Raw genomic sequence first — 25,885 nt, 5'->3', positions numbered from 1 at the left:
AGGCAAATAAGCTTTTTGTGCATTTGGAAAATTTCTGGGATTTTTTATTTCAGCTATTTCAGTTAGAATTTAACCTTTTGACTTCATGCATGTATCACTAAATGCGTAATTTAAGTTTTTCAGTATCGCATGGTGTAGGAGCCATAATATGCCAGTTAAAGGTGCAATCTGTTGTTCTAACAATAACAAAGTGGCTACACCGCCCCTGAATTGGTAAATAGCTTAGGTATTGGGGCTAGAGAAATGTCAATGCTCCCAAATTCATCGACAGAGCTATGGATGCAAGGACAGACCATCCATAAGATCATAGTGTTTTTAGGTAATACAGTGTTACCAAACAAAATAGTAAAACAAGCTTATATTTTGGGTTCTGGTGCGGTAAGACAATTTAACTAAGCTCAGAAGTCTATAAGTTATATTATTCAAGAATCAATGGGTATATGAATTTCAAAGTAAAAAATATCGCAACAATTGCTGATTACCCCTTTAAGCGTTTGATTGCCAACTGAACAGTGTGGTAATGTCTCCCTCTAGTGCTTGTTACCCATAATGCTTGAGGTGAAGCAAACGTTTTTGATGAAGTGTCAGAAACAAATTGATAGGATGCAAATGTAGAATTCAAGGTCAATGTGTGAGGGGGGGGCAATGATTATTCAATTTGTGACAATACTATTAATAAACTATTTTGGTTCAGGATTCTGTTTTTATGAAGAAGTCATTCGCATTCTGTAAACATTTCAAATCCATCTGCAGGTTTATGTCAAAGTTGCCTGTATGACGCGCCTCATTAATAAAGAGAATGACGGTGGCACTCGGTGGCGCTGTTGTCCAAGATGTTTAGCAACATATAATTCCAGACATAAACAATCTATGAACAGGACTTTGCGCCGTACTTGAGGTTGGACAAGCACCGTCTGCAATTGCAACGAAGTATCTAAAAGGTGTATTTTGTAGCAAAGAGGACGATGGCAACATCCGTGAAATTGAACACCGGTGCAGAAATGCCCATTCTCGGTCTCGGGACGTGGAAGGTTCGTTCTAAATTGTAGTTTTCCAAGAAAGCTATCTATGTTACTAGTAGCTAGCGCCAACTTTTTGAGTTCTTGGTCTTTGAGCTCGTTAGCTACTTTGGACTTTACACAATGGCATGTATTTATGACAAATGAAAACGTATCTTTCTCTCTTCCGTTATCAATGTAATTATAATATATTGTCAATTACTTTTCTCTCTAGCACGTTCTTGACAATAAGCATAACTGGGAGCCAGCTGTAATTCCAGAAAATGAGCAATGCCATTTGTTCGATATATGTTGTCAAGATATTGTGTGAACTCTTTCGTTTTTAGGAATAGGTAATAGGCCCCATAGTTTCTGTCACAAAGCTTTTCGTAGCTGTGGTCCTGTGATTTGTGGTTGAAAGGCTGCACCCATTTCCTCAGATGCATCTATAAAAGTCACACATGCCTTTTGTTTCATATTTTGTGATCAAGTCTGTATACATTTGAATCCACAAATCCATACATTTGCAGGCGACTGAATACTTGTTATTATTGGACCATCCACCATCCCCTCTTCTTGGGTATGACACTACAAGCTTGGCACATCTGTATTTGGGGAGTTTCTCTCACTCTTCTCTGCAGATCCTCTCAAGTTCTGTCAGGTTGGATGGGGAGCGTCGCTGCACAGCTATTTTCAGGTCTCCAGAGATGTTTGATCAGGTTCAAGTCTGGGCTCTGGCTGGGCCACTCCTGCGTTGTCTTGGCTGTGTGCTTAGGGTCGTTGTCCTGTTGGAAGGTGACCTGTCGCCCTAGTCTGAGGTCCTGAGCACTCTGGAGCAGATTTTCATCAAAGATCTCTCAGTACTTTTCTCCGTTCATCTTGCCCTTGATCCTGACTAGTCTCCCAGTCCCTGCCACTGAAAAACATCCCCACAGCATGTTGCTTCCACCACCATGCTTCACTGTAAGGATGGTGCCAGGTTCCCTCCAGGTCTAATCTCTTTGGCATTCAGGCCAAAGAGATTAGACCAGAGAATCTTGTTTCTCATGGTCTGAGGCCTTTAGGTGTGTGCCTTTTGGCAAACTCCCAAGCGGGCTGTCATGTGCCTTTTACTGAGGAGTGGCATCCGGCTCTAGGTAGAGTCTTGGTGGTTTCAAACTTCTACCATTTAGGAATGATGGAGGCCACTGTGCTCTTGGGGACCTTCAATGCTTCAGAATTGTTGTTGGTACCCTTCCCCAGATCTGTGCCTTGACAAAATCCTGTCTCGGAGCTCTACGGACAATTCCTTCAACCTCATGGCCCGGGTTTTGCTCTGACATGCACTGTCAACAGTGGGACTTATATAGACAGGTGTGTGCCTTTTCGAAATTATGTCCAATCAATTGAATTGATCACATGTAAACTCCAAGTTGTAGAAACATCCTCAAGGATGGCCAATGGAAACAGGATGCACCTGAGCTCAATTTCGAGTCTCAAAGCAAATGGTTTGAATACTTATGTAAATAAGGTATTTCTGTTTTTAGTTTGTTTTATCATTATGGGGTATTGTGTGTAGCTTGATAAAGGACATTTTTGTTTTAATCCATTTAAGAATAAGGCTGTAATATAACAAAATGTGGAAAAAGTCAAGGGGTTTGAATACTTTCCGGAATGCACTGTATATATTATTTTCAGTCATAACATTTATAGATCATGGGCTTTTGAACCCACCCTTCAGCTGCTCTCTGCCCATTCCACCGACTGTATCTCGGTAAACCACCCTCTTATGATTTGTCAGCCACTCCTGAACCTGTGACCAAAATCTGCAGAGCTGAGATGGTTATTTGCCCCATATACATAGCATTATGTTGGTGGCAAGAATTTTGTATAATAATTGAATTTGAATCGAGCGTCGTTTTGTGTATCAGTTCATAAACCATGAGGCAAGTATTCGGAACATCTCAAATCTCTTCCCAGCTATTTTGCAATCTGTATGGCACTGCTGTCAACATTTTGGTTTTGGTTTTCAAATGAAACTGGTATATTTGTCCAAGTGTTTGACATGGGGGAGGGGACCAGTAACTTTATGTCATCATTCTTTGCTCTGGTTTCCTTCAAATATCATCCACTTTCATGAAAAACATGATTTTTTTACTATTCATGACCTTTAAGTATAACTTTTGTATGACTGAAGCTTTTATTGAGCGGTTTAATTCTTTAATATTGAATCATTTTAGCCCCCCCCCCCCCCCCCAAACTCGTATTCATTATATAAATATAAGTAGGCAGCGTCATACTAAACTGTGATATCACTAAAGTGTAAAGTGTGATTTTTCCATAAATAGACAGGTTGGTCCATGGTTGCAAGATGTCGTTTATTTTTGTTAACTTTCTAATGAAAATTGTTTGTAGTGAGTTGATTTATTTTTGTCTACTTCACCATCGGACTATTTTATTGGTAAACTACAGGGTAAAGTTGTCTTTTAATGATCCAATCCAATAAGTTTTCATAATTAGGTTTTAGTCCAGAGAGGCTAGAGAATCAATCAATCAATCAAATACATCAGCCGATGTCACAAAGTGCTATACAGAAACCCAGCCTAAAACTCCAAACAGCAAGCAATGCAGATGTAGAAGAAGCACGGTGGCTAGGGAAAACTCTCTAGAAAGGCAGGAACCTAGGAAGAAACCTAGAGAGGAACCAGGCTCTGAGGGGTGGCCAGTCCTCTTCTGGCTGTGCCAGGTGGAGATCATAACAGTACATGGCCAAGATGTTCAAATGTTCATAGATGACCAGCAGGGTCAAGTAATAATTACAGTGGTTGTAGAGGGTGCAACAGGTCAGCACCTCAGGAGTAAATGTCAGTTGGCTTTTCATAGCCAAGCATTCAGAGGTTGAAATAGCAGGTGCAGTAGAGAGAGTTGAAAACGGCAGGCCTGGGACAGGTAGCACGTCCAGTGAACAGGTTCCATAGCCGCAGGCAGAACAGTTGAAACTGGAGCAGCATCACGACCACGTGGACTACATTAGGGAGTCATCAGGCCAGGTAGTCCTGAGGTATGGTCCCAGGTAGAGGTCGACTGATTATGATTTTTCAACACCGATTAATCGGCCAATTTTTAACTGTTTTATTTATTTGTAATAATGACAATTACAACAATACTGAATGAACACTTATTTTAACTTAATATAATACATCAATAAAATCAATTTAGCCTCAAATAAATAATGAAACATATTCACTTTGGTTTAAATAATGCAAAAACAAAGTGTTGGAGAAGAAAGTAAAAGTGCAATATGTGCCATGTAAGAAAGCTAACGTTTAAGTTCCTTGCTCAGAACATGAGAACATATGAAAGCTGGTGGTTCCTTTTAACATGAGTCTTCAATATTCCCAGGTAAGAGGTTTTAGGTTGTAGTTATTATAGGAATTATAGGATTATTTCCCTCTATACCATTTGTATTTCATTAACCTTTGACTATTGGATGTTCTTATAGGCACTTTAGTATTGCCAGTGTAACAGTATAGCTTCCGTCCCTCTCCTCGCTCCTCCCTGGGCTCGAACCAGGAACACAAAGACAACAGCCTCGAAGCAGCCTTACCCATGCAGAGCAAGGGAAACAACCACAGGCTCAGAGTGAGTGACGTTTGAAACGCTATTAGCGCGTGCTAACGAGCCAGCCATTTCACTTCGGTTACACCAGCCTAATCTCGGGAGTTGATAGGCTTGAAGTCATAAACAGCTCAATGCTTGACGCACAACGAAGAGCTGCTGGCAAAACGCACGAAAGTGCTGTTTGAATGAATGCTTAAGGGCCTGCTTCTGCCTACCACTGCTCAGTCAAATACTTAGATACTTGTATGCTCAGTCAGATTATACTCAACACAGGACTTGCTAGATAACATCTAGTAATATCATCAACCATGTGTAGTTAACTAGTGATTATGATTGATTGTTTTTATAAGATAAGTTTAATTCTAGCTAGCAATTTACCTTGGCTTACTGCATTCGCGTAACAGGCAGTCTCCAATGGCCTATGTATTGCCTACCTCCTCCTGCCTTTTGCACACAATGTATATAGACTCTTTTTTTTCTACTGTGTTATTGACTTGTTTATTGTTTACTCCATGTGTAACTCTGTGTTGTTGTCTGTTCACACTGCTGTGCTTTATCTTGGCCAGGTCGCAGTTGTAAATGAGAACTTGTTCTCAACTAGCCTACCTGGTTAAATAAAGGTGAAATAAAATAAATAAATAAATAAGTCTCCTTGGAGTGCAACAAGGGGCAGGTCATTATTGCGTTGGACTAGTTAACTGTAAGGTTGCAAGATTGGATTCCCCGAGCTGACAAGGTGAAAATCTGTCGTTCTGGCGCTGAAGGAGGCAGTTAACCCATCGTTAGTTAACCCACCGTTCCTAGGCCGTCATTGAAAATAAGAATGTGTTCTTAACTGACTTGCCTAGTTAAATAAAGGTGTAAAAAAAACAACAACAATCGGTAAAATCGGTGTCCAAAAATACAGATTTCCGATTGTTATGAAAACTTGAAATCGGCCCTAATTAATCGCCCATTCCGATTAATTGGTCGACCTCTAGTCCCAGGGCTCAGGTCCTCCAAGAGGGGGAGAGAGAATTAGAGGGAGCGTACTTAAATTCACAAAGGACAATGGATAAGACATAAGAAATACTCCAGATATAACATACTGACCCTGGCCCTCTGACACACAAACCATTTGCAGCGTTAATCATTTAGATCCTCAATGAGACTGAAGATTGAACTTTGCTCAACTTTCTAGAGTTTTCCCCATTTAGTTAACACTATCAATGTTTCTCTTTTACTATGGTAATTGTGATCAAATCAACACAATTTTAGCTACTTTCATTGCAACATACCGAAACAAAACAAACGATGCAAGAGATGTTGTTGTAGGCAGAGCGCATTGGTGTAGTAATTTGTTGCATTGACAGGCACGACTCAGGCCGGACCGGAGCGCCAATTAGTGAGTAAATAGCCCAGTTATAGCTAATTTGTAGTCCGCAATAAGGAAGTGATTGCGTTCTACAAGAGCACAAAACGTGTACATTTCTAGACCGCAATAGGGAAGTGATTGCTTCCTACAAGAGCGCAAAGCGTGTACATTTCTAGACATCTTTGAAAAGCGAGTCCGGTAAAGAGTTTTTTTTTTTGTCTTAAAGGGGCAGTGTTGTATTTTGAGACAGGCTTGAATAAGCTAAGTAGCTAATAGACAGAGGGTAGCATAATGTGTCTGATTCTCTGTAATAATGGCATGGGAATTATAATGACACAATAATGTTCAGTCACCTTGTCTGAAGGACAAGTGTATAAATAGGTTTTAATGTCAAGCCCTGCATGTTTTTAGTAGTCAAGACGACTAGATGTAGCCTCCTCCATGTATATCTCAGTAGGTCGGGGTTTTTAAGCCTCCGTATATCGACTAGCTGTGTCCATGATAGTCGTGGTCTTCTTAAGTGCACGAGGGTGGGATTTCCTTTACGGTCCATTGAAGTTACTTAACTGTGTTATCTCCCACCATAATAGGATATTTTGTTGCTTGTGAGATCGATAGATTGTTATAAATATTTTCTAAGAAGTGTGGATCATCATTATTTGGACCGTATAGATTAATGAGCCAGATCTGTTTATCGTCCAATAGCGCATTTAAAAGGATCCACCTTTTGTTTGCGGATATGTTTGGACAGTTTGCACATTCGGATCGAAATAATTTTTAGTTAAATATCATCACCCCTTTTGAGTTTCTTTGCCCATGACAAAAATATTTCTTCCTCCCTGTCCCTTTTCCACACAACCTCCGTCTGTAGTTGTAGAATGAGTTTCCTGTAAACAATAGATCTTATATTCATTCTCTTTTAGCCAGGTAAAGACTGATAATGCTTTTTTAAAATCTGCTAAGCCATTACAATTACAGCTAACTATACTTATTTCACCATTTACTGTACTGTAATTCAATTATACTTACCATAATATATGCCTGTAAACTGTACTACCAAAAAGTACCATGATGATCAAGCTGCTTGACCCCCTGAATTTATCCATACTTACTAATACTACCAGAATCAATGCTTGACATCTATCCATGTAGCTGTACCATACTACATGCACTGCTAAACATACCGTAGCTGCAACTGACTAAGTAGATCTCCAATTATCTTTCCAATATCCCTCCGGGGAACGCCTCCCCCATCCCAGAAGGGAATGTTGTCCCTGATGATGTCATACCACCTCCGTACCCGTAACGCACCTTTAACGTCCTAAGCATACCTTCAACCGCCGATTGCCTACTAAAGATCTCGCTCATGTTGTAGTTGAAACATTTAAAAGAATGAATCATTCTGTTTCCTGCTCCCTCCTCTGTACCAGTCCCCTCCAGGTAAAGTAACTGATGCGGTGAAGGCGGCCATAGCTGCAGGCTATAGGCACATCGATGGGGCCTTCATCTACCAGAACGAGACCGAGGTGGGAGAGGGTGTTCATGCCATGGTCAAGGAGGGGGTGGTGAAGAGAGAGCAGCTGTTTGTGGTCAGCAAGGTGAGATACAATGTCACTGCAGGACAGTCATCTCTGGTCTCAAGTTTGTAACACTGACATTGCAGTGAGAAGTTGACTCGCTCTTTTAATATGCTACTTAAAATAACACACTTGATATCAAGGCTATATGATTGAAGTGATCAAATCTTGGCTAGTGAATCTGTTGTTTAGATTGAATTGAGGAAATTGGTTCGAAGTTACGCAACTCAAGCTTGCTCTCTTTTCAGCTGTGGTGCACATTCCATGGGAAGTCTATGGTGAAAGAAGGCTGTCAGAAGACTCTCAGTGATCTCAAGCTAGACTACCTGGATCTTTACCTGATGCACTGGCCTATGGGCTTTCAGGTGAGACTAATACCATTTTAACACTATCTCACTTGTAGCTTTTTTTGCTCAAGGTTCCATCATTGGTTTAAGACGGGGGCATTCAAATCCAAGCCTGGAGGTATGGGAGTGCTGCTGTTCTACCTGATAATGTCCCAGGTCTAAATCCGTCCCTGATAAGAGAGGAAGAATGATAATCAGCAGTAGAACTGGCATCAAGGTCTAGATTTGAATAACCCTGGTTCATGGTGTTGTAAGAGGAGTGTCTTGTGACTTTTATAATTGTTTTACTACTATTGTTTGTTGCACAGCCTGGAGAAGCACTCTTCCCTACTGACAGCAATGGAAATTATATTGATGATGGCTCCAACTTCCTGGAGACATGGGAGGTGAGCCAGTGAGAGAGAACGCGTCCTCTAAGACACTATAGGACACTGTACAGTTTTCTTCAATTGAACATCACTTAAACTGGGTTATATTCATTAGACACCAAACGGACTGAAACGTGGACTACCCGGTCCAATAAGAAATGCACATTTTTGTTTTCTGTTGTGTGCCCTAATGAATACAACCCTGAGTTTATTGTAATCTATCACAAATTGGGGATGCCATATTGACCTGTGTCTGATCTGATGTTGTCGTATACTAGGGTATGGAAGAGCTGGTGGATGCTGGTCTGGTCAAGGCTATCGGTGTCTCCAACTTTAACAAAGACCAGATTGAATCCATCCTAAACAAGCCAGGCCTCAAGTATAAACCTGCCAACAACCAGGTACTGACGTTCATTACTGAATGAGTGTTTACTGAATGAGTGTTTACTGAATGAGTGTTTACTGATAGTGATAGTCACTCAAAAAGCTCACAAGCCTGGGATCAACACAACACATTGTGAAGCACACAATGCTGGTCCTACATTCCTAATTGTATCTTGTATCCCTCAACCTTCTTCTGAATGAGACTTTTCAGGACACTGATCACCCAACGCTTGTTTTAAACCCTCCCTCAAAGGGCAGAGGCCTCATTGTCAACATCCCTGCCCCATTGTCTTATTCACAGTGACAGCTCGGTCAGATAAAGGCCAGTTTAGTGCCTTGTAGTCAGCCTCTTTCCCTGAGGCAAGGCAGCAATGCTTTGGTGACCTTTATATTCCTGCTGTTTTCCAGGCACTTCTATCCCAATAGACATCTTGATTAACGGGTACATATCAATCTGATTATTTGAGTGGACAGACCCTCTTGTGCTTTCTATTGTCACCATACTGAACAACTTCCCAGGCTTCCGGAATAAACAGCAAATCTTCATGGGGCTTATTTTGACAGTAATACACAATGTGTCTTAATTCAAATAAATGTTATTTATTTGTAATCTACCTTATATTTTAGTTATGTATGTTTATCAACGTAAAATACCACCCCACTAATTCTCTAATGCTACAATACATCCCATGTATAAGAACTGCGTGTGAAGTGAATAACCTCACAAATGATTTATGCCGCCAGGTTGAATGCCACCCTTATCTGAACCAGGAGAAGTTGATCAACTACTGTCACTCTAAGGGCATCTCTGTGACAGCCTACAGCCCCCTGGGTTCCCCAGACAGACCATGGTGAGTGTATATACTTCAACTAATAATACCTAAGAGATATACTCTTGAGTGTACAAAACATTAAGAACACCTGCTCTTTCCATGACATAGACTGACCAGGTGAAAGCTATGATCCCTTATTGATGTCACTTGTTAAATCCAATATTGCGACTCGATATTAGGAATGTGTTCCTAACGTTTGGTATGCTCGGTGTACATTCACCTAGTACATGAATGATGAACATACGAAGCCATTTTACAGTTCTCCCTGTGAAAAGATTGTAACAATGTGTCAATAACAGGGCCAAACCAGAGGAGCCTTCTCTGCTGGATGATCCCAACATCAAGGCCATCGCTGAGAAGCACAAGAAGACCTCTGCCCAGGTACTGTACTCTAATAGCCTTTTCACACTATCGAGCCGACCCGAACCTCACTGATGTTTTCTTTATCCTGGGATCACATTTACATGTCCGCTTTCCTCTCTCTGTCATCCTCACTTCAGGTCCTGATCCGCTTCCATATTCAACGGAACACGATTGTGATTCCCAAGTCTATCACCCCCACACGTATCCAGGAGAATTTCAAGGTATTCGCTCCCATAAATTCTCAATTTATTTGAAGAGGTGTGTCATCTGATTTTTAGTTCACACGTGTCGCTTTGGGGTCATTTTTTTGTCTTTTTGAAACATGCAGGTGTTTGACTTTGTGTTGAGCGACGAGGAAATGAAGAGCATTCTGGGCTTCAACAGGAACTGGAGATTCTGCCCAGTGATAGGGTGAGACTCTACTTGGTTTAGTTTGACCCATGTACTGTATTTTACAGCATACACACTCTGCAGAGGCTCAAACTGTTTAAATAAGTATTATAAAGCCCCCCCCCCCCCCCCCCCCACTGTTTATTACAGTGTTACTTTTCTTTGAATGTAAATATACTTGGTATACTCCCTGACGAAGGCTATGCACCCAAAACGCATCTGAGTTTTGTCGTGGAAATTTCCTGTATTTACCAAATCATGAGAGCAAACCACACACAAGTCAGAGTTATCATAAAGTCCATCTTTAATTATATGAGCTCCATCACAACCCTGTGACTCTCAGATCAATTCAGTGTCTATCAATGAATTGTCTGAGAGTCCCTTACACATTGCAACTGAGATCCTTTATAGCAAAGACACACATAGCCAGACAGCATTGGCCATAAATTATCGTTCAGCTTTGTCTCCTAAACTATGTTATTTTCTCGCTCTCAGAACCATAAAACAAAACCTATCAACAGGCATATATCAAACACCCCCTCCTTGACAAGATCACAGAGACACAGTGACTGGCACACAGACATTGTGGAGCCAAGAGATACACGCTTGACCTCTCCCCTCTCTGCGGCCCAAGTAACTTAGTCCTGACAGAGAACAGATGACTGCAAATGGCGAACAGTATTATACAAAAATAGACATTCTGATGAGAAGTAACTCACAAACATATAATGAAAATAAAACATCTTATCTATGTTACCCAACTAATTCTGATTATTCCCCAACAGTTTTTAAACTTTGTTTCCATTGAGCATTCCATATAAATAAGACATTTTAACTAATTATATGAAGAGTGCCTTGGTTCCTCCTTTCTTTTTGATGACCAATTTACCCCTTTTACCAAAGAGCACCTTCTGTCTACCAAAACCTACTATTTTGTACCTTAGCAGCGCTTGCCTTCCTCCTTTTTCTACATACTTAAGTGTTTATTTGATGTTTGAACATGTGAACAATTGTACTGTCTCTCTGAATTGTGCTTTGTTTTTCTTTGTCACCCAGGAGCATGAAGCACAAGGACTACCCCTTCAATGCCGAGTTTTAGGGAAATGGGGATTCACAAAGTTACTTCTGGTGTTGTGGCTTGCTTGATATGTCTGGCCTCTGTTCTCGTTTTGATACATTCTTATTTCTCCCTTTAAGACTGTGTACATAAATGGCCATCCTTGAGCTAGTTTCTAGCTATTAAAGACTGATTTAGTATCTGTGTGTTGCGGTATTGTATTTCTCATGACATATACACTCTGACCTATGTTGCTTTCTAGCCTAATACACAATAGTAATTATTTTTCAACAATCATGGAAACAATGACATAGGATCGATATTAGTGAAGTATTAAAAGCTTGAGTTTGGTTACTGGTTTGGTAGGAAATCTGGAGCCTTGGATCTGCTAACGCACAATAGTTTGTGGCTTCTCACATGACCCAGTTTGTGTCTCTTTTGATTTGAGTCTAATGGTCTCTGACCTTTTCAATGAGCCTCCACATCTAAAGGCCATATAATAACCATGAGAATACAGTCCAACCAGATGAGCTGGGTATGTCATACATGGACATTGTATGTGATGTACAGTATTACATCGGTTTTGTTTTTAAAAATGGCCAAAGGGTGAAACATTGCCATATAGACATAGCTTATCCTAATAGTGCATTAAGATATTTTGTTGAACACTCCTTCCCTCAAATGCCTAGTCATAGGTGCCTTTTGGCCTAGAATGAATCATACACACTCCTGCCTTACAGGATGATAAAACCCCTAGTCACAGACTTTGACTTGTGTGATACTGTTGTGAAATTCCCAGTTCCCTTGAACAGTTTTATTTTTTTATGATAGCGTTCTTTGCTTCAATATTGTGTTCTTGTATAATATTATACATGCAAAATAAGGACATATTAATATATCAAGTTAGTCAGGTAGCAGTTTATTTCAGGATTAGAATCAAAATATGTCGCAATACATAAAGAAATTCTGGAATGAGTCACATTTTACTGTGTAAGTTGTCAATGTTAACATATTGGTTGAGATATCTCTAAAGAGCACTGTCTAAGGAATTATTATTATAATGTTATATTACAACAAGGAGCACAGGGACACCATGCTTTCAAAGGCACTTCCCAACATGTAGCTAAACGTACAACATGTTTAAACTCTGAACATAAAGTAAAGCTCTGAAGTAAAGGCAACAATATCTGTCACTTATTACATTAAACATTGACATTCTGTTTGCCTCATGAACAAGGTCACAGTAGTGGTTGAATCTGTACAACTACTGGACTTCTCGCTGTATGTCCCCAGTGTTGGAATGTGGGTGTCCACACGGAGGTTTCAGTATTCTGCATGCAGAGGGAAGTCTTTGTGCTTGTTGCCCCTGCAGTGAGGAGGAGGAGGGTACGTCAGGGGAGAACAGGTAAAGAGGAAACTGGGGTTAAGTCAGCATTTAGAAACTCTGGAACTCACCATTTCATAGCGAATCCTCTCATGTTCCTGTTGAAACTCAAGATGACTTTCATGTCTTCGTCATTCAGCTCGAAGTCAAACACCTGTTTGAAGGCGACAAAATAACAATGTAGACATGTGAAGGAACCAGTGGCTTGAAACCAAAAGATTTGTGTGATTTGAAGCCACATTCTCTTTTTTGTTTACAATTCTGCCACTGTCAAATATATGAAGAGGTAAAAGTGTGAAGGTCTCCGTGGCTTCCAGGTTAAATCCTGCCTTGCATGTAGGTTCAAAACTCATCTCTTGTTTGTTTTTTTACTCTATATCATATACACAGTGTACAAAACATTAGGAGTACCTGCTCTTTCCATGACAGACTGACCAGGTGAAAGCTATGATCCCTACTGATGTCACTTTGTCTTTCCCATTCAGAGGGTGAATGGGAAAGACGCTATTTAAGTGCCTTTGAACGGGGTATGGTAGTAGGTGCCAGGCGCACCGGTTTGAGTATGTCAAGAAATGCAATGCTTTTTAGGTTTTTTACGCTCAACAGTTTCCTGTGTGTATCAAATTGTCCACTACCCAGGTGCATCCCGTTTCCATTGATCATCCTTGAGATGTTTCTACAACTTGATTGGAGTCCACCTGTGGTAAATTCAAATGATTGGACATGATTTGGAAAGGCACACACCTGTCTATATAAAGTCCCACAGTTGACAGTGCATGTCAGAGCAAAAACAGAGCCATGATGTTGAAGGAATTGTCCGTAGAGCACCGAGACAGGATTGTGTCAAGGCACAGGGGGTACCAAAACATTTCTGCAGCATTGAAGGTCCCCAAGAACACAGTGGCCTTCATCATTCTTAAATGGAAGAAGTTTGGATCCACCAAGACTCTTCCTAGAGCTGGCCGCCCCAAGCCAAACTTAGCAATCGGGGGAGAAGGGCCTTGGTCAGGGAGGTGACCGAGAACCTGATGGTCACTGACAGAGCTTCAGAGTTACTCTGTGGAGATGGTTGTCCTTTTGGAAGGTTCTCCCATCTCTGCAGCACTCCACCAATCAGGACTCAGACCATGAGAAACAAGAGTCTCTGGTCTGATGAAACCAAGATTGAACTCTTTGGCCTGAATGCCGAGCTTCACACCTGGAGGTGACCAAGAACCAGATGGTCACTCTGACAGAGCTTTATGTCTGGAGGAAACCTGGCACCATCCCTACGATGAAGCAGTGGTGGCAGCATCATGCTGTGGGGGTGTTTTCAGCGACTGGGCCTGGGAGACTAGTCAGGCTCGAGGGGAAAGATTAACGGAGCAAAGTACAGAGATCCTTGATGAAAACCTGCTCAGGACCTCAGACTGGGATGAATGTTCACTTTCCAACAGTACAACAACCCTAAGCACACATCCAAGACAACTCAGGAGTGGCTGCGGGACAAGTCTCTGAATGTCCTTGAGTGGCCTAGTGAGAGCCCGGACTTGAACCCAATCGAACATCTCTGGAGAGACCTGAAAATAGCTGTACAGCGACGCTCCCCATCCAACCTGACAGCGCTTGTGGATCTGCAGAAAAGAAAGTGAGAAACTCCCCAAATACAGATGTGCAAAGCATGTAGCATCATACCCAAGAAGAGTCGAGGCTGTAATTGCTGCCAAAACTGCTTCAACAAAGTACCGCTTTAAAGGGTCTGAATAGTTATGTAACTGTGATACTTCAGTTGTGGGTTTTTTTAACCAAAAATGTACAAACCAGTTTTTGCTTTTGTTATTTGCTTTTTATGAATAATGACAAAATTATGTATACATTTAACTTAGTAGTATTCTGTTTAGTTATAGTTCTATGTTACTGTTTGGATGTCTGAATCTTATAATCATAATACTGAATATAATGTGTGTAGTTTTAGTCAAGAATTAGAACAAGGACTTTCTGTTCCTTGTTAGAAACTAATGGAGCCATCGTCTGACTGGCTGGAATGCTGTGTTCCGTAAAGGACATTCTGTCTCTACCCAGGGTGGGGAGAGACCTTGGGCTTGTAGTAGATCATCTGCCACCTGTTAAACAATGTGGGAAGGCTTGTGAACTATACTGCCATTGTATCTGAGAGGAGGAGACATTTGATGAAATATGACGCATATAAACGAATGTACATGATATTATGGGGAGTGCTCTCGAGAATAAAAGCTATTGGCTAATCTTGGTAGACTAGTCTCTGCTTATTTTATGCAAATAAGGATCTTACAAATTCTTAGAAACAGGCAGAGATTTTAATTGAATTGGTTAATGAACACATTGGAATTGTTACATTCCTTTCACAGCTTTGTCATGAGGTATTGTGTAGATTGAGGAAAAAATATATCTAATCCATTTTAGAATAAGGATGTAATGTAACAATGAGGAAAGAGTGAAAAGGTCTGAATACTTTCCGAATGGACACTTTTTAATATAGGCACATCTATATTTTTTATTTATAAGTGCCTACTTTTTCCAGGAGCTTTTCTCCATAATCACTGCTTTTTACAGGAGGGGACCCCAGGTATATACCACCATAAGTTTTGACAGCCTTCCAACTATCCCAGATAGTCAACGCAACCACATTCAGGAGCTGAGCCTGGGATCGAACCTACAACCCCGTACATCAGAGGTAAGATTCTTACCAGAGCCAATGGCTCTTCCACACTTAGAACACTGCTCTTCGTATATTTGACATTGAAAGCTGTAGAAAACAGACAAGATATGAACCTCTAGGTCAGGAGGCAGGGATTTAACCTCTGACCGACCCAACTGCATCTACAGTTATAATTGTCAAAAAAATACCTGAACATTTTCCTTGATCCGGGAGGGCGTAGCCGACTTGGGAATGACGATCACATTCCTCTGGATTTGAAAGCGGATAAGGATCTGTGGAGAGGATAAGAACATTGATTGGTCACTTGATTGACCCTAGACCAAGACACCTTTTATCCAGACAAAGAATGTAGCTGTTACCATGTGAGCGTTGGACCCACGCCCCGAGGGCACGGTTTCAAAACAATGATTCTTAATGTTAGAGACTTGTCTTGGAAAACACTAGCCAAAACCTTGACAATTGATTGTCCCCATTCTAACCCCTAGCCGTTTTCTTTAAACGCTACACATGGGACCCATATCCAATTCCAGGCTAATGTAATATTCTTTGGAGAGTGATCAGCTGCGTTAACCTCAACTTGAATTAACTTTTGTTAAATGTAGAATTTCACGAATCTTCACCGCAGTAAGTATGGTTGAGAAGACGGGTTGGTTATACCCTTCGTATTCCCTATAGCTAGGGGCCTGGGTTTGGTGCAATCATGTGACATGCCTGGATTTTAACTTACATTTATTTTATTTTTTTATTTGGCTTTTTCATTGGTGTCCCCTTTTTATGTCAGATGGTCCAGCACCATCCTCAGACAATTGCTTTCATTTTTGGTGTAATTTAATATTTCTGGATAAGGCTTAAAATACAGGATCAAGTCTTGCTACAGTATGTCACTAAAGGCAGAATTAGGAGAAAGTTCACCGTTTGTAGGGGTTATTGATGCTTCTCTCATACCTGTGCTGTAGTCTTATTGTGCTTATCAGCGATGGTCTTTAAATTTGGGTCCTCAAGCAGAGACGGCTCACCAGGTTTCGCCCTGTTGAAAATGTCATTTATTTTAGTCTTCTTTATGTTGACATGAAGTCAAACGCACATCATTTTTAATGGTGGGTGGGTCCTGAAAAACATCTGTAAGTAGGGAAAGGGTAGGGTCTGACAATGCACACACGCATTGAAAGGTTGTCAATAACCAATTAAATACAATGCCCGTTTTGGATCATTTCAGTGTACAGGTCCATTTCTGCTTCATTCTATAACCTTCCTTTTAATCCAAAGTGACTGTATACACATTAGAGCACACTTTTTATAAGATCTCACCTTGGTCTGTCTGGGGAGCCCAGAGGGCTGTAGGCTGTCACTGAGATGCCTTTAGAGTGACAGTAGTTGATCAGCTTCTCCTGGGTCAGATAGGGGTGGCATTCAATCTGAAGGGACAAATATAAAGAAGAGGCGCTGGTAATACAGAGATTGGGGCAATAATGCCTTGCTTAAAAACTGTATTGACTTGTTTTGTCTGTCTTGATCACCAAAGACTACAGTACCTGGTTGTTGGCAGGCTTATACTTGAGGCCTGGCTTGTTTAGGATGGATTCAATCTGGTCTTTGTTAAAGTTGGAGACACCGATAGCCTTGACCAGACCAGCATCCACCAGCTCCTCCATAGCCTGTTCAATAGGTCAAGCTCAGTAAACTGTCAAATGTCTTGTAGTATAATCTCGTTTGCTGGTGTTAGGGGATGTTTGTTTTGGAATACAGTATACCATTTTTTTTTTTGTTTTCCTTACCTCCCAAGTGTCCAGGAAGTTGCTTTCACCTGCGGCTACCTGTCCGTCTTCACCAAAAGGAAATAGATTCTCTCCAGGCTGCAATGGAAAACAAACTAGTTACAGGACAATAGTCCTCTCACTCTTAAATCAGGGATAGTTTGAAAGCTGATAGTCATTTTCGTGACACAGACACACACAGTACCTGAAAGCACATAGGGAAGTGTATTAGGTAGAGGTCCAGGTAGTCTAGCTTGAGGTCACTCAGAGTCTTCTGACAGGCTCCCTTCACCATAGACTTCTGATGGAGAGTACACCACAGCTATTTGGGAGAAACCGTCATATTAGACTGCTGCGGCGCATGTTGAAATACAATTTAAATGCCAAAACTAGCCTATGGACAAATTCTTGAAGTGTTATGGGGATGTGTGGCAGTTGAGTAAGAGAGCACCCAGAACAAATGATAGAACTAGCTTGACATTGGTGGCTATACAGAGCATGTGATGACATGGCTTCAGCCCGTATGGAGCTCGTTGTCTGCCTGGCGTCTAGGGGGAAATCATAGTGGCTCCATGATCAAATCTACAAACATGACTAATGCATCTTGTTTTCCCCTTTTTTGACACCGTGACCCAGTGGATCATCGTCCTCATACGCACCTTACTGACGATGAAAAGCTCCTCTCTCTTCACCACCCCCTGGCCAATCATGGTGTGAATGCCAACCCCCACCATGTCCTCATTCTGGTAACAGTAGGCTCCGTCTATGTGTCTGTAGCCTGCAGAGATTGCTGCTTTCACTGCCTCCGTTACCTTGCCTGCTTCTGCCTGCACACGGATTCAGGGGGCCTATTGTGGTAACCTCACACTTGACTTGAGCCTCTGTCAGAAAGGCTACATAATACTGTAGAAATACTAATCAGGACAGATTTGATTATACTGTATAATATAATCATCAGTAATAGACGGCCTATGTTAGGTCAAAAAGTCAAGTATAGGCTAACCCCCGATTCCAAGTGTGACGGTGAAACACAAGTGCAAAAATAAGATGCTTCATCTTGGTCATCATAGTTCATTAAAACTCTCAGGATATGTGGCAAATGAGAAGACTCATATTTTAACATGAACATACCGGGAGTTGCCAAAAGAAAGAAGCAGTTAACTGCCAATTCAACAATTATCAATGCTATCCATGCAAGATGCCTAGAAGAAACTAAATTACGCTTTATCTTACCCCCCATGTCCCCAAGCCCAAGATAGGCATGCTGGCCCCGGTGTTGAGAGTCACAGTGGGTGTCATCTTTAAAGAGCTGCTGTAGTATCAATCCTAGGATTCTGGGTTGTGAGATGAGAGGATTCCTGTATTCAGCGTGGAAGGAATCAGTATTCTCAGTGCAGCACAAGAACAGCTGAAACACAAATGTGAATGGGGTTTATGTAGAGCGTCTGGATTTGATTGGTTACGCCTGCCTCCCGCCCCCTACAGCTAAAGCAGCAGATAGGGCCAGGAAAGGGCAGGTGAAGGAGTAGCTGAATAAATCAGCATGTATGTATGAGTGTGTGTGTGTGTACGTGCGCAGAGGGTTTGCTTGTCACAATGACAAAGAACCCATTGCTTGTTTAAATAATTCAGGATGTGATGCAGTATGCATTTCATGCTAATGTCGATTGAGTTGAAGAACATATGATAACATTGTCTAATATACAGCTTTTTTTTGCTGCTGATCAGTATTTGTAGTATGTCTAGAGTCAAATCTTCTTCCTTTAAAAACAAGGTAATAACCTGTTCACTAGTGTTTAAATACAACATTGGAGTGATTTTTGACCTTACAATGACTGTGATTTAAAAAAGTCATGATTAAAAAGTCACGGGGATTTCAACAGTCAGTGACTCAAGCTGTAATGCTTAAGTCACTGACTGTTGAAATTAACATCCCTTGCATACATTTTTTGTACGAAGGTGTGAATAGCATAAAATGTATAACGGTGGCCTAGCATAAAAATAGATTAGATTAAACGCAACAGACCCAGAACCACAGACTCCATATTTTATGCAGATCTGCAACACAAGCCTCAAAAGCATAGCTAGTTTACTAGATTTGAACCAACACGCTATCTAGGTTAGGCATAAAATGTTAGCAGTGTGGTTAAGGTTAGGTTTAAAATCAAATTTTAAGAAGAGAAATTGCAGAAATGGGAGGGCTTTATGTGGTAACTCGTGATGGCCCTGAATAGCCTGTCTAGTAGTCTCTGGAGCCACAAACTAGCTAGCGAGCTAGTAGTGTCTGCAGTGCCCACGTTGTTTTATGTACGTTTATCTGAATTTGAGAAAAGTGGAAATCTACAAACAAAGGATGAAAAACTGAGATTGAACTTACTGTCTAATTTACTATTAGACTAATCACGTGATATGGGTTCAAGCCAGGCATAAAGACCTTAGCTATCCAGACAGCAAGAAGGATCCACGCCAGATCCGCGCCTGGACCTATTGCAACATCTGGTCCGGATCCGTGAAGCGGGCCAAAACCGGCGTGAATCTGGATGCCAGATCTAAAACAGAGTTGGGCCAGGACCAGCTTTTTCCTCAAATCTCACATACAAATTTGACTTCTGGATCAGCTCTGATTATGATTCGCTACTATTGGTGAGGTGTTCTAATTTTCTTACTTTAATTACGGTATGTTGAGCAAACCATAACATTATCCTAGCATAATTCTCATAACTGCCATTTTTTAAATAGCTTTAACACATAAATACATTTTCAAACACACATACCCAAAGTATTACAGTAGTTATTGGTGATTCTGTAAAAGCATACTGTATAGAAAATACTTAACCAAGGTAATCTACTGACTCACATACTAAAATAAAACATGAAAAAACATTTATTGATTTAAAAAATGTCTTCAAATGTGTGTGCAAAGTGGTCTAATTGTTATACTTTTTAAAGAGATCAACCAGAAAGATTTTCAATAAGTTTACTGAATTAAAAACAAACGCAACATGGAACAATTTCAAATATTTTACTGAGCTACAGTTCATATTGGGAAACGTTAATTAGGCCCTAACCTATGGATTTCACTAGGAATACAGATTTGCATCTGTTGGTCACAGATGCCTTCAAGAAACGGTAGGGGCGTGGATCAGAAAACCAGCCAGTATTTGGTGTGACCACCATTTTCCTCATGCAGCGCAACACATCTTCACATAGAGTTGATCAGGCTGTTGATTGTGGAATCTTGTGCCACTCCTCTTCAGTGGCTGTGCAAAGTTGCTGGACGTTGGCGGAAGCTGGAACACGCTGACATACACGTTGATCCAGAGCATTCCAAACATGCTCAATGGGTGACATGACAGGCTATGGAGGAACTGGGACATTTTCAGCTTCCAGAAAATGTGTACAGATCCTTGCAACATGGGGCCGTGCATTATCATGCTGAAACATGAGGTGATGGCGGCGGATGAATGACACGACAATGGGCCTCAGGATCTTGTTACGTTATCTCTGTGCATTCAAATTGCCGTCGATAAAATGCAATTGTTTGTTGTCTGTAGCTTATACCATAACGCCACTGCCACCATAGGGCACTCTGTTCACATCGGCAAACCGCTTGCTCGTACGACCCCATACACATGGTCTGCGGGTGATAAGCAGGTTTGACGTACTTCCAAATTCTCTAACGATTTCTCTCTTATGGTAGAGAAATTAACATTCAATTCTCTGGCAACATCTCTGGTGGACATTCCTGCAGTCGGCATGCCAATTATACGCTCCCTCAAAACTTCAGACATCTGTGGCCTTTTATTGTCCACAGCACAAAGTGCACCTGTGTAATGATCATGCTGTTTAATCAGCTTCTTGATATGCCACACCTGTCAAGTGGATGAATTATCTTGGCAAAGGAGAAATGCTAGCTAACAAGGATAAAAACAAATTTGTCCACAATTTGAGAGAAATATGCTTTTTGTGCATATGGAACATTTTGGGGATCTTTTATTTTAGCACATGGAATCAACACTTTACATGTTTTATATTATTATTATTATTTTTTTTTTAATAGTTTTATATTATTGTTTGCAACACAAAGACAAAGGCTTGTTACTGTCTCACCACTCCCATATTAAAATGCAATCGCATTCCATATGTTGCATTATGTTATGTTAACAGCAAAAATATTGTGATCAGATTAGATACTTTTGAAAAACAAGATGATTACTTTTAAATTCAGAAATTAGGTTTGCGAGGAAAAATATATATTTTGACACTTCTCTGTCTCAATGACATTCAAATCAGCATTGAATTTTTTTAATTTGTTCCTCCTGAGCGAGTCTGACCACAAGTCAGAGACCACTATGATGACACACCAAATGGGTTTGATGAATCGCAGGAATATACTTTTTGTAGGCTACAGTCCAAGCTATGTCTTCCAATGGTATGCTGTCGACATCCAAAGATTATCAAATTTTAATTAACACTTGGAGGTAAGGATGACAGCAGTGGTGTAGTCTACGGCGATGCGGACATCACTTATTGATATCTACATAGCGCATTGATGTGAATCACACTGTTGCTCTCTCATTTAGCTATTTGCATTTTACGGATTGTGCCTGTTGTGGATGGCTGTTCACAAATCTAAATGTGTATTTGAAACCAATAATGATTTGAATTCAAGCCGTTTAAGGTGCCTATCAATCATTGTTTTTGAAACCAGTGGACAGCCAGTGAAAAATGTGCTCTTGCAAAAGCTGCACAGTGCGGATACCAGCCTATGGAATAAAAGTGAGGCGTTTATTGCTCAATGTAATGCATGCTGATAAAACAATTTAATCCATAGGCCTAATGGACACATGTTCAAACTCGCAAACTTTTGATAGATTTAAAGGGGCAATCTGTTGTTGCTACAACCATTTTTTGACTTATATATCCATTTATTCTTGAAGAATATAACTTTTATAAATGCCTCGTGAGCTTAGTTCAACTGTCACACTCCACGAGAACCAAAAATATAAGCTTGTTTTTCTCCAGCCATTTATTACAGTGGCAAGTCGGGGAGGACGGCAGGAAGGGACAGAAGAGCGGATACATTTTTTTTTATACAAGATTACGGGTGGGACACAGCCGGTTGAATAAGACCTTAAATGTGATAGGAAAGCATTTCGCTACACCCGCAATAACATATTTTAAATATGCCTATGTGACGAATAAAATTCGATTTTATTTGAAAGCTTCCAACAGGAAAGTGTGATTATTGCCAGGAAACGGAGACCATGGAGCATGTCTTGCTACAGTGTGGGCAGTATCAAAGGGAAATCGGGAGGCTGAGATCTACTATGAGGGCGAAGGGGATACAGGAAATTCGTTTTAAAAGTATATTGAGTAGAACGTCATTATATGTAGTCTTTTTTTTTAAGAGCAACGGAGCTGGCAGGTAGAATTTAGTTTCTCCCGGTGGCTAATCGGGTGCGGTCTCCAGTACCTCCAGTAGGTGGAGGTAATGCACCATAACGTTGGATGCCATCCGCCGATAAACCCCACCGAATAAGAACTGTTTTGACCACACAGCATCCGCGTAGATGACAGAAACCTTGTACACGGGTTGTGGCCAATAAATGCTTTTTTTGAGGGCGACATGACATGCGCATTATACACTGTTGATGATATTGCTAGCTGGTTCGACCGAACTTTGAAACTGCCAACTGGATTGCTAAAATACATAAAATATTGTCTCCTTCGTTAGGCACGACAATGCTACAGTTCCTGGTGAGTTGATATCGAAATGACAACGATATATTGCAAACTTCCTGCTGGGCTATTGTAGCTAGCTATCATAACTATGCTGTGTGCTAGCTATCATAACTATGCTGTGTGCTAGCCATCATAACTATGCTGTGTGCTAACTATCATAACTATGCATTGTTATTGCTGCTGACCTATCTAGTAAAAACAACAGCATGTATTCCGTATGGAATAACCATTTTTATTTCTAATCTTGCAGGCTGGGTTTACTTTGGGAAACGTTGTTGGGATGTACCTCGCTCAAAACTACGAGGTACTGCTAAGAGGAGCAACTAGCGCCGCGGACTAAACTCCACTAACGTTACCAACCGAGTGGAGCAGTGACCAGGCTTTGTGGAGTCTTAACTACATCGACAAGGTCAATTACTTAAAAATTAAAAATAAACATTATGAAACGCCTACCGTGTACCTATGTAGTTGCGTGCCTTTCTTTTGCTGAAATCTATACTTTTTTCAATAAACGTTAATCAAATACAACCACCAACTGTTCCTTGTTGACGTTCAATTGGCGACATTTATATATATTGGCGACATATATATATATATATATATATAGAGTATTGACCTTGGTCAGCGCTCAATTCCACCAAGTCTGGTTTCGGCTCCACTCCATTGGCAGTGTCATCAGGAATTTCCTTCACCGTGGAGTTTAGTCCGCTAGGGAACAACCCACTATAGATATCAGTCAGTGTCAATGGTTCCCCTGTGTTTTTGCATAACACAATAGGCCTATGTCATTGAACTTTTTATTTTTTGGCACTCTTCTCTGATTACTCCACCTCTGTTTAAGGTCCCCAACATATCCAAAAAGATAGAAGCCTTCAAGAAGGATGTGGCGGCAAAGAAGAAACCTCCAGCAGATTAAAGAAGAGTGTTTCTTTCGATCCATGTTGATCAGAGGCAGATTGAAGAGATGGGGACTATTGGAACAACAAAATGCACACTGCAAAGGACATATATTTTTTTTCATCTAATTTAATCTAAGGTTACACGGGCAGAGGAATAAATTGTAAAAATGATTCTCTTAATCAGGGTTTTTACAGTGCCTGGGCTGGTCCAGTGTTATTTTTTTGTTTGTATTATTAAAGTACTTAGCTAAATTTTTAAGATAATATTATGAGGGTTCTATTTATGAGTGGATATGCGAAGATGACTAACTGCTGTGGGATCTAATAAACTTCAGAAACCTTGGCCTTATCCTCGCAAGCAGCTGGGCAGGGCAGGCCTTTGGGTGGGGTACTGGCAATTGCATTTATATCAAGTCTAAACATGGCATTTTTACAATATACGTTTGTCATTTTTGCCAACTAAACAGTGCAGTTACTGCTTTTGAGTGATGTTATCTAGAATAAAACTGGGAGGCCTGTTCTATGGATTTTATTTCTGTGGGTGTTATGGAATTGAGAATGAGTCACTCGTGTAAATTGCATTGTTTGGCGTCTATTCTAAGCTAAGTGCTGTTCTCTAACATCGTAGACCTAATTCGGATGTGACTAAATCTGTTAAACCTGCATTAATACATTTGCTGATGTTGGTTCTGTGTCAAATTGAAAGGTGTTACATCACATAAGATAGGTCCCTTGCTTGATAACACTAACTCAATACTTCATCACCATCCAGTAAAATGTATTTTGTAGGGCCTTTTTTTCCGCTTTTTTCTTCCAAATTTCATAGTATCCAATTGGTAGTTTACCGTCCTGTCCCATCGCTGCAACTCCCGTACGGACTCGGGAGAGGCGAAGGTCCGAGAGCCCTGCGTCCTCTGAAACAACCCAAACAAGCCGCACCGCTTCTTGACACAACGCCCGCTTAACCCAGAAGCCAGCCGCATCAATGTGTTGGAGGAAGCACCGTACGTACGTACACTCGGCATCCGTGTTAGCGTGCTTAGCGGCCTGCCACAGGAGTTGCTAGTACGCGATAGGACAGTAACATCCCTGCCGGCCAAACCCTCCCCTAACCCGGACTCCGCCCAATTGTTCTCCCGGTGACAAACTAGGTTTTCTAGTGGCACAGCTAACAGTGCCTTAGACCTCTGCGCCACACGTGAGGCCCTATTTTGTAGGGCAGTTATTATAACTTGCCATGTTTATGCTTAACCTCCATTATCCAGAGAAGCATTCTTCACCCGCGTCACAGCTATGTTTTTCTTGAGAGCATCTGGGTATGGTATGCCAGCAGAGGTCAACATAGTTCCATGTTTTTGTTCCCCTCTTCTCTGTAAGTCACAACCAATCCACCAGATGTCACCAAAATGATATTTTAAATTTGAACAGAATAGATAAACTAAAATCTACATTATAATTGGGACTCTATTCAATCTGTTAAACTGAAGTGTTACAGATTCTGCAACGTAAAGCTAATTTCCCATTTAGCCAAAATAAGCAGCGTTTAGCATGAATGCAGTCTGCTAAATCGGGACCAGTGGAGACTGCTTAGGGCTCATACTGTCTGGAATGGTGTTAAAACGTTTCATTCCTTACTATGAGCTACCCTCCCCTCAGCAGCCTCCACTGATCGGGAACATTGCCTTTACATTTATGTCGCGCTGTAAAGCTGGATTTCCGCCATGCGGATAGAGTAGAGCCCGTACTAAACTATAATGTTTGTTTTGGTCTTGGCAAGGTTTATGGTAGAATCCCTTTTTGTTTTCTTGCTCTTCATTCCTCCTATTTTCTTTTTTGTTGACTCAGGCCATCCAAAGCCTCAGAACTCCAATCAACTGCATTGTTTGAAATGTAGTAAACATTCTGCATGGCTGCTGGACTGAGAATGTCCACTTCTAACTTGGTGTCTTTGGCACTGACTGATCTCTTCTTGGATGACCTAGTCTCAGCCTTTTTGGCAGGCCTGCCACTTTCTAGATTCTGTTTTTTTCTTTCTTGATTGTGTAGGCTGTGGACCAAACATTTGATAATCACTATAGATAACATGGAAAAGTTCATGTGAAGCAGTATGTTTTAGTAATGTATGCTACTTGCTTTACACTGCACCCTTGACCAG

At 40.9% G+C, this 25,885-nt stretch overlaps 3 protein-coding genes across 4 annotated transcripts; 2 read left to right on the top strand and 1 right to left on the bottom strand.

Moving 5' to 3' along the window:
- Positions 1 to 786: 786 nt before the first annotated feature.
- LOC139378724 (aldo-keto reductase family 1 member B1-like) lies at positions 787 to 11,473 on the top strand. Of its 2 annotated transcripts, none has more exons than XM_071121166.1 (10): positions 787 to 1,031; positions 7,383 to 7,550; positions 7,778 to 7,894; positions 8,185 to 8,262; positions 8,523 to 8,645; positions 9,373 to 9,479; positions 9,761 to 9,842; positions 9,962 to 10,045; positions 10,153 to 10,235; positions 11,271 to 11,473. In XM_071121166.1, the coding sequence occupies exons 1-10, from the start codon at positions 966 to 968 to the stop codon at positions 11,311 to 11,313; spliced, it is 951 nt and encodes a 316-aa protein (XP_070977267.1). In that variant the 5' UTR covers positions 787 to 965; the 3' UTR covers positions 11,314 to 11,473. The 2 variants fall into 2 exon arrangements, with proteins under 2 accessions (XP_070977267.1, XP_070977268.1); XM_071121167.1 differs by lacking the exon at positions 787 to 1,031 and adding an exon at positions 6,368 to 6,405.
- A 701-nt stretch (positions 11,474 to 12,174) lies between these two features.
- LOC139378723 (aldo-keto reductase family 1 member B1-like) lies at positions 12,175 to 18,496 on the bottom strand. Its single transcript, XM_071121164.1, has 10 exons — positions 18,320 to 18,496; positions 17,746 to 17,913; positions 17,292 to 17,408; positions 17,108 to 17,185; positions 16,865 to 16,987; positions 16,641 to 16,747; positions 16,278 to 16,359; positions 15,521 to 15,604; positions 12,727 to 12,809; positions 12,175 to 12,637 (listed from the first exon to the last, which is right to left on the bottom strand). Exons 1-10 carry the CDS (start codon positions 18,383 to 18,385, stop codon positions 12,595 to 12,597), a joined length of 951 nt encoding a protein of 316 aa, XP_070977265.1. The 5' UTR covers positions 18,386 to 18,496; the 3' UTR covers positions 12,175 to 12,594.
- Positions 18,497 to 22,619: 4,123 nt separating this feature from the next.
- LOC139378726 (short transmembrane mitochondrial protein 1-like) lies at positions 22,620 to 24,416 on the top strand. The gene is made up of 3 exons (XM_071121169.1): positions 22,620 to 22,846; positions 23,082 to 23,135; positions 23,673 to 24,416. The coding sequence occupies exons 1-3, from the start codon at positions 22,832 to 22,834 to the stop codon at positions 23,745 to 23,747; spliced, it is 144 nt and encodes a 47-aa protein (XP_070977270.1). The 5' UTR covers positions 22,620 to 22,831; the 3' UTR covers positions 23,748 to 24,416.
- The last annotated feature ends 1,469 nt before the right edge of the window (positions 24,417 to 25,885 follow it).

The sequence above is a fragment of the Oncorhynchus clarkii genome, chromosome 21, assembly GCF_045791955.1.
Source record: "Oncorhynchus clarkii lewisi isolate Uvic-CL-2024 chromosome 21, UVic_Ocla_1.0, whole genome shotgun sequence".
NCBI lineage: Eukaryota > Metazoa > Chordata > Actinopteri > Salmoniformes > Salmonidae > Oncorhynchus > Oncorhynchus clarkii.
The sequence above is the reverse complement of the archived record's forward strand: the minus strand, read 5'-3'. Positions and strand labels throughout refer to the sequence as shown.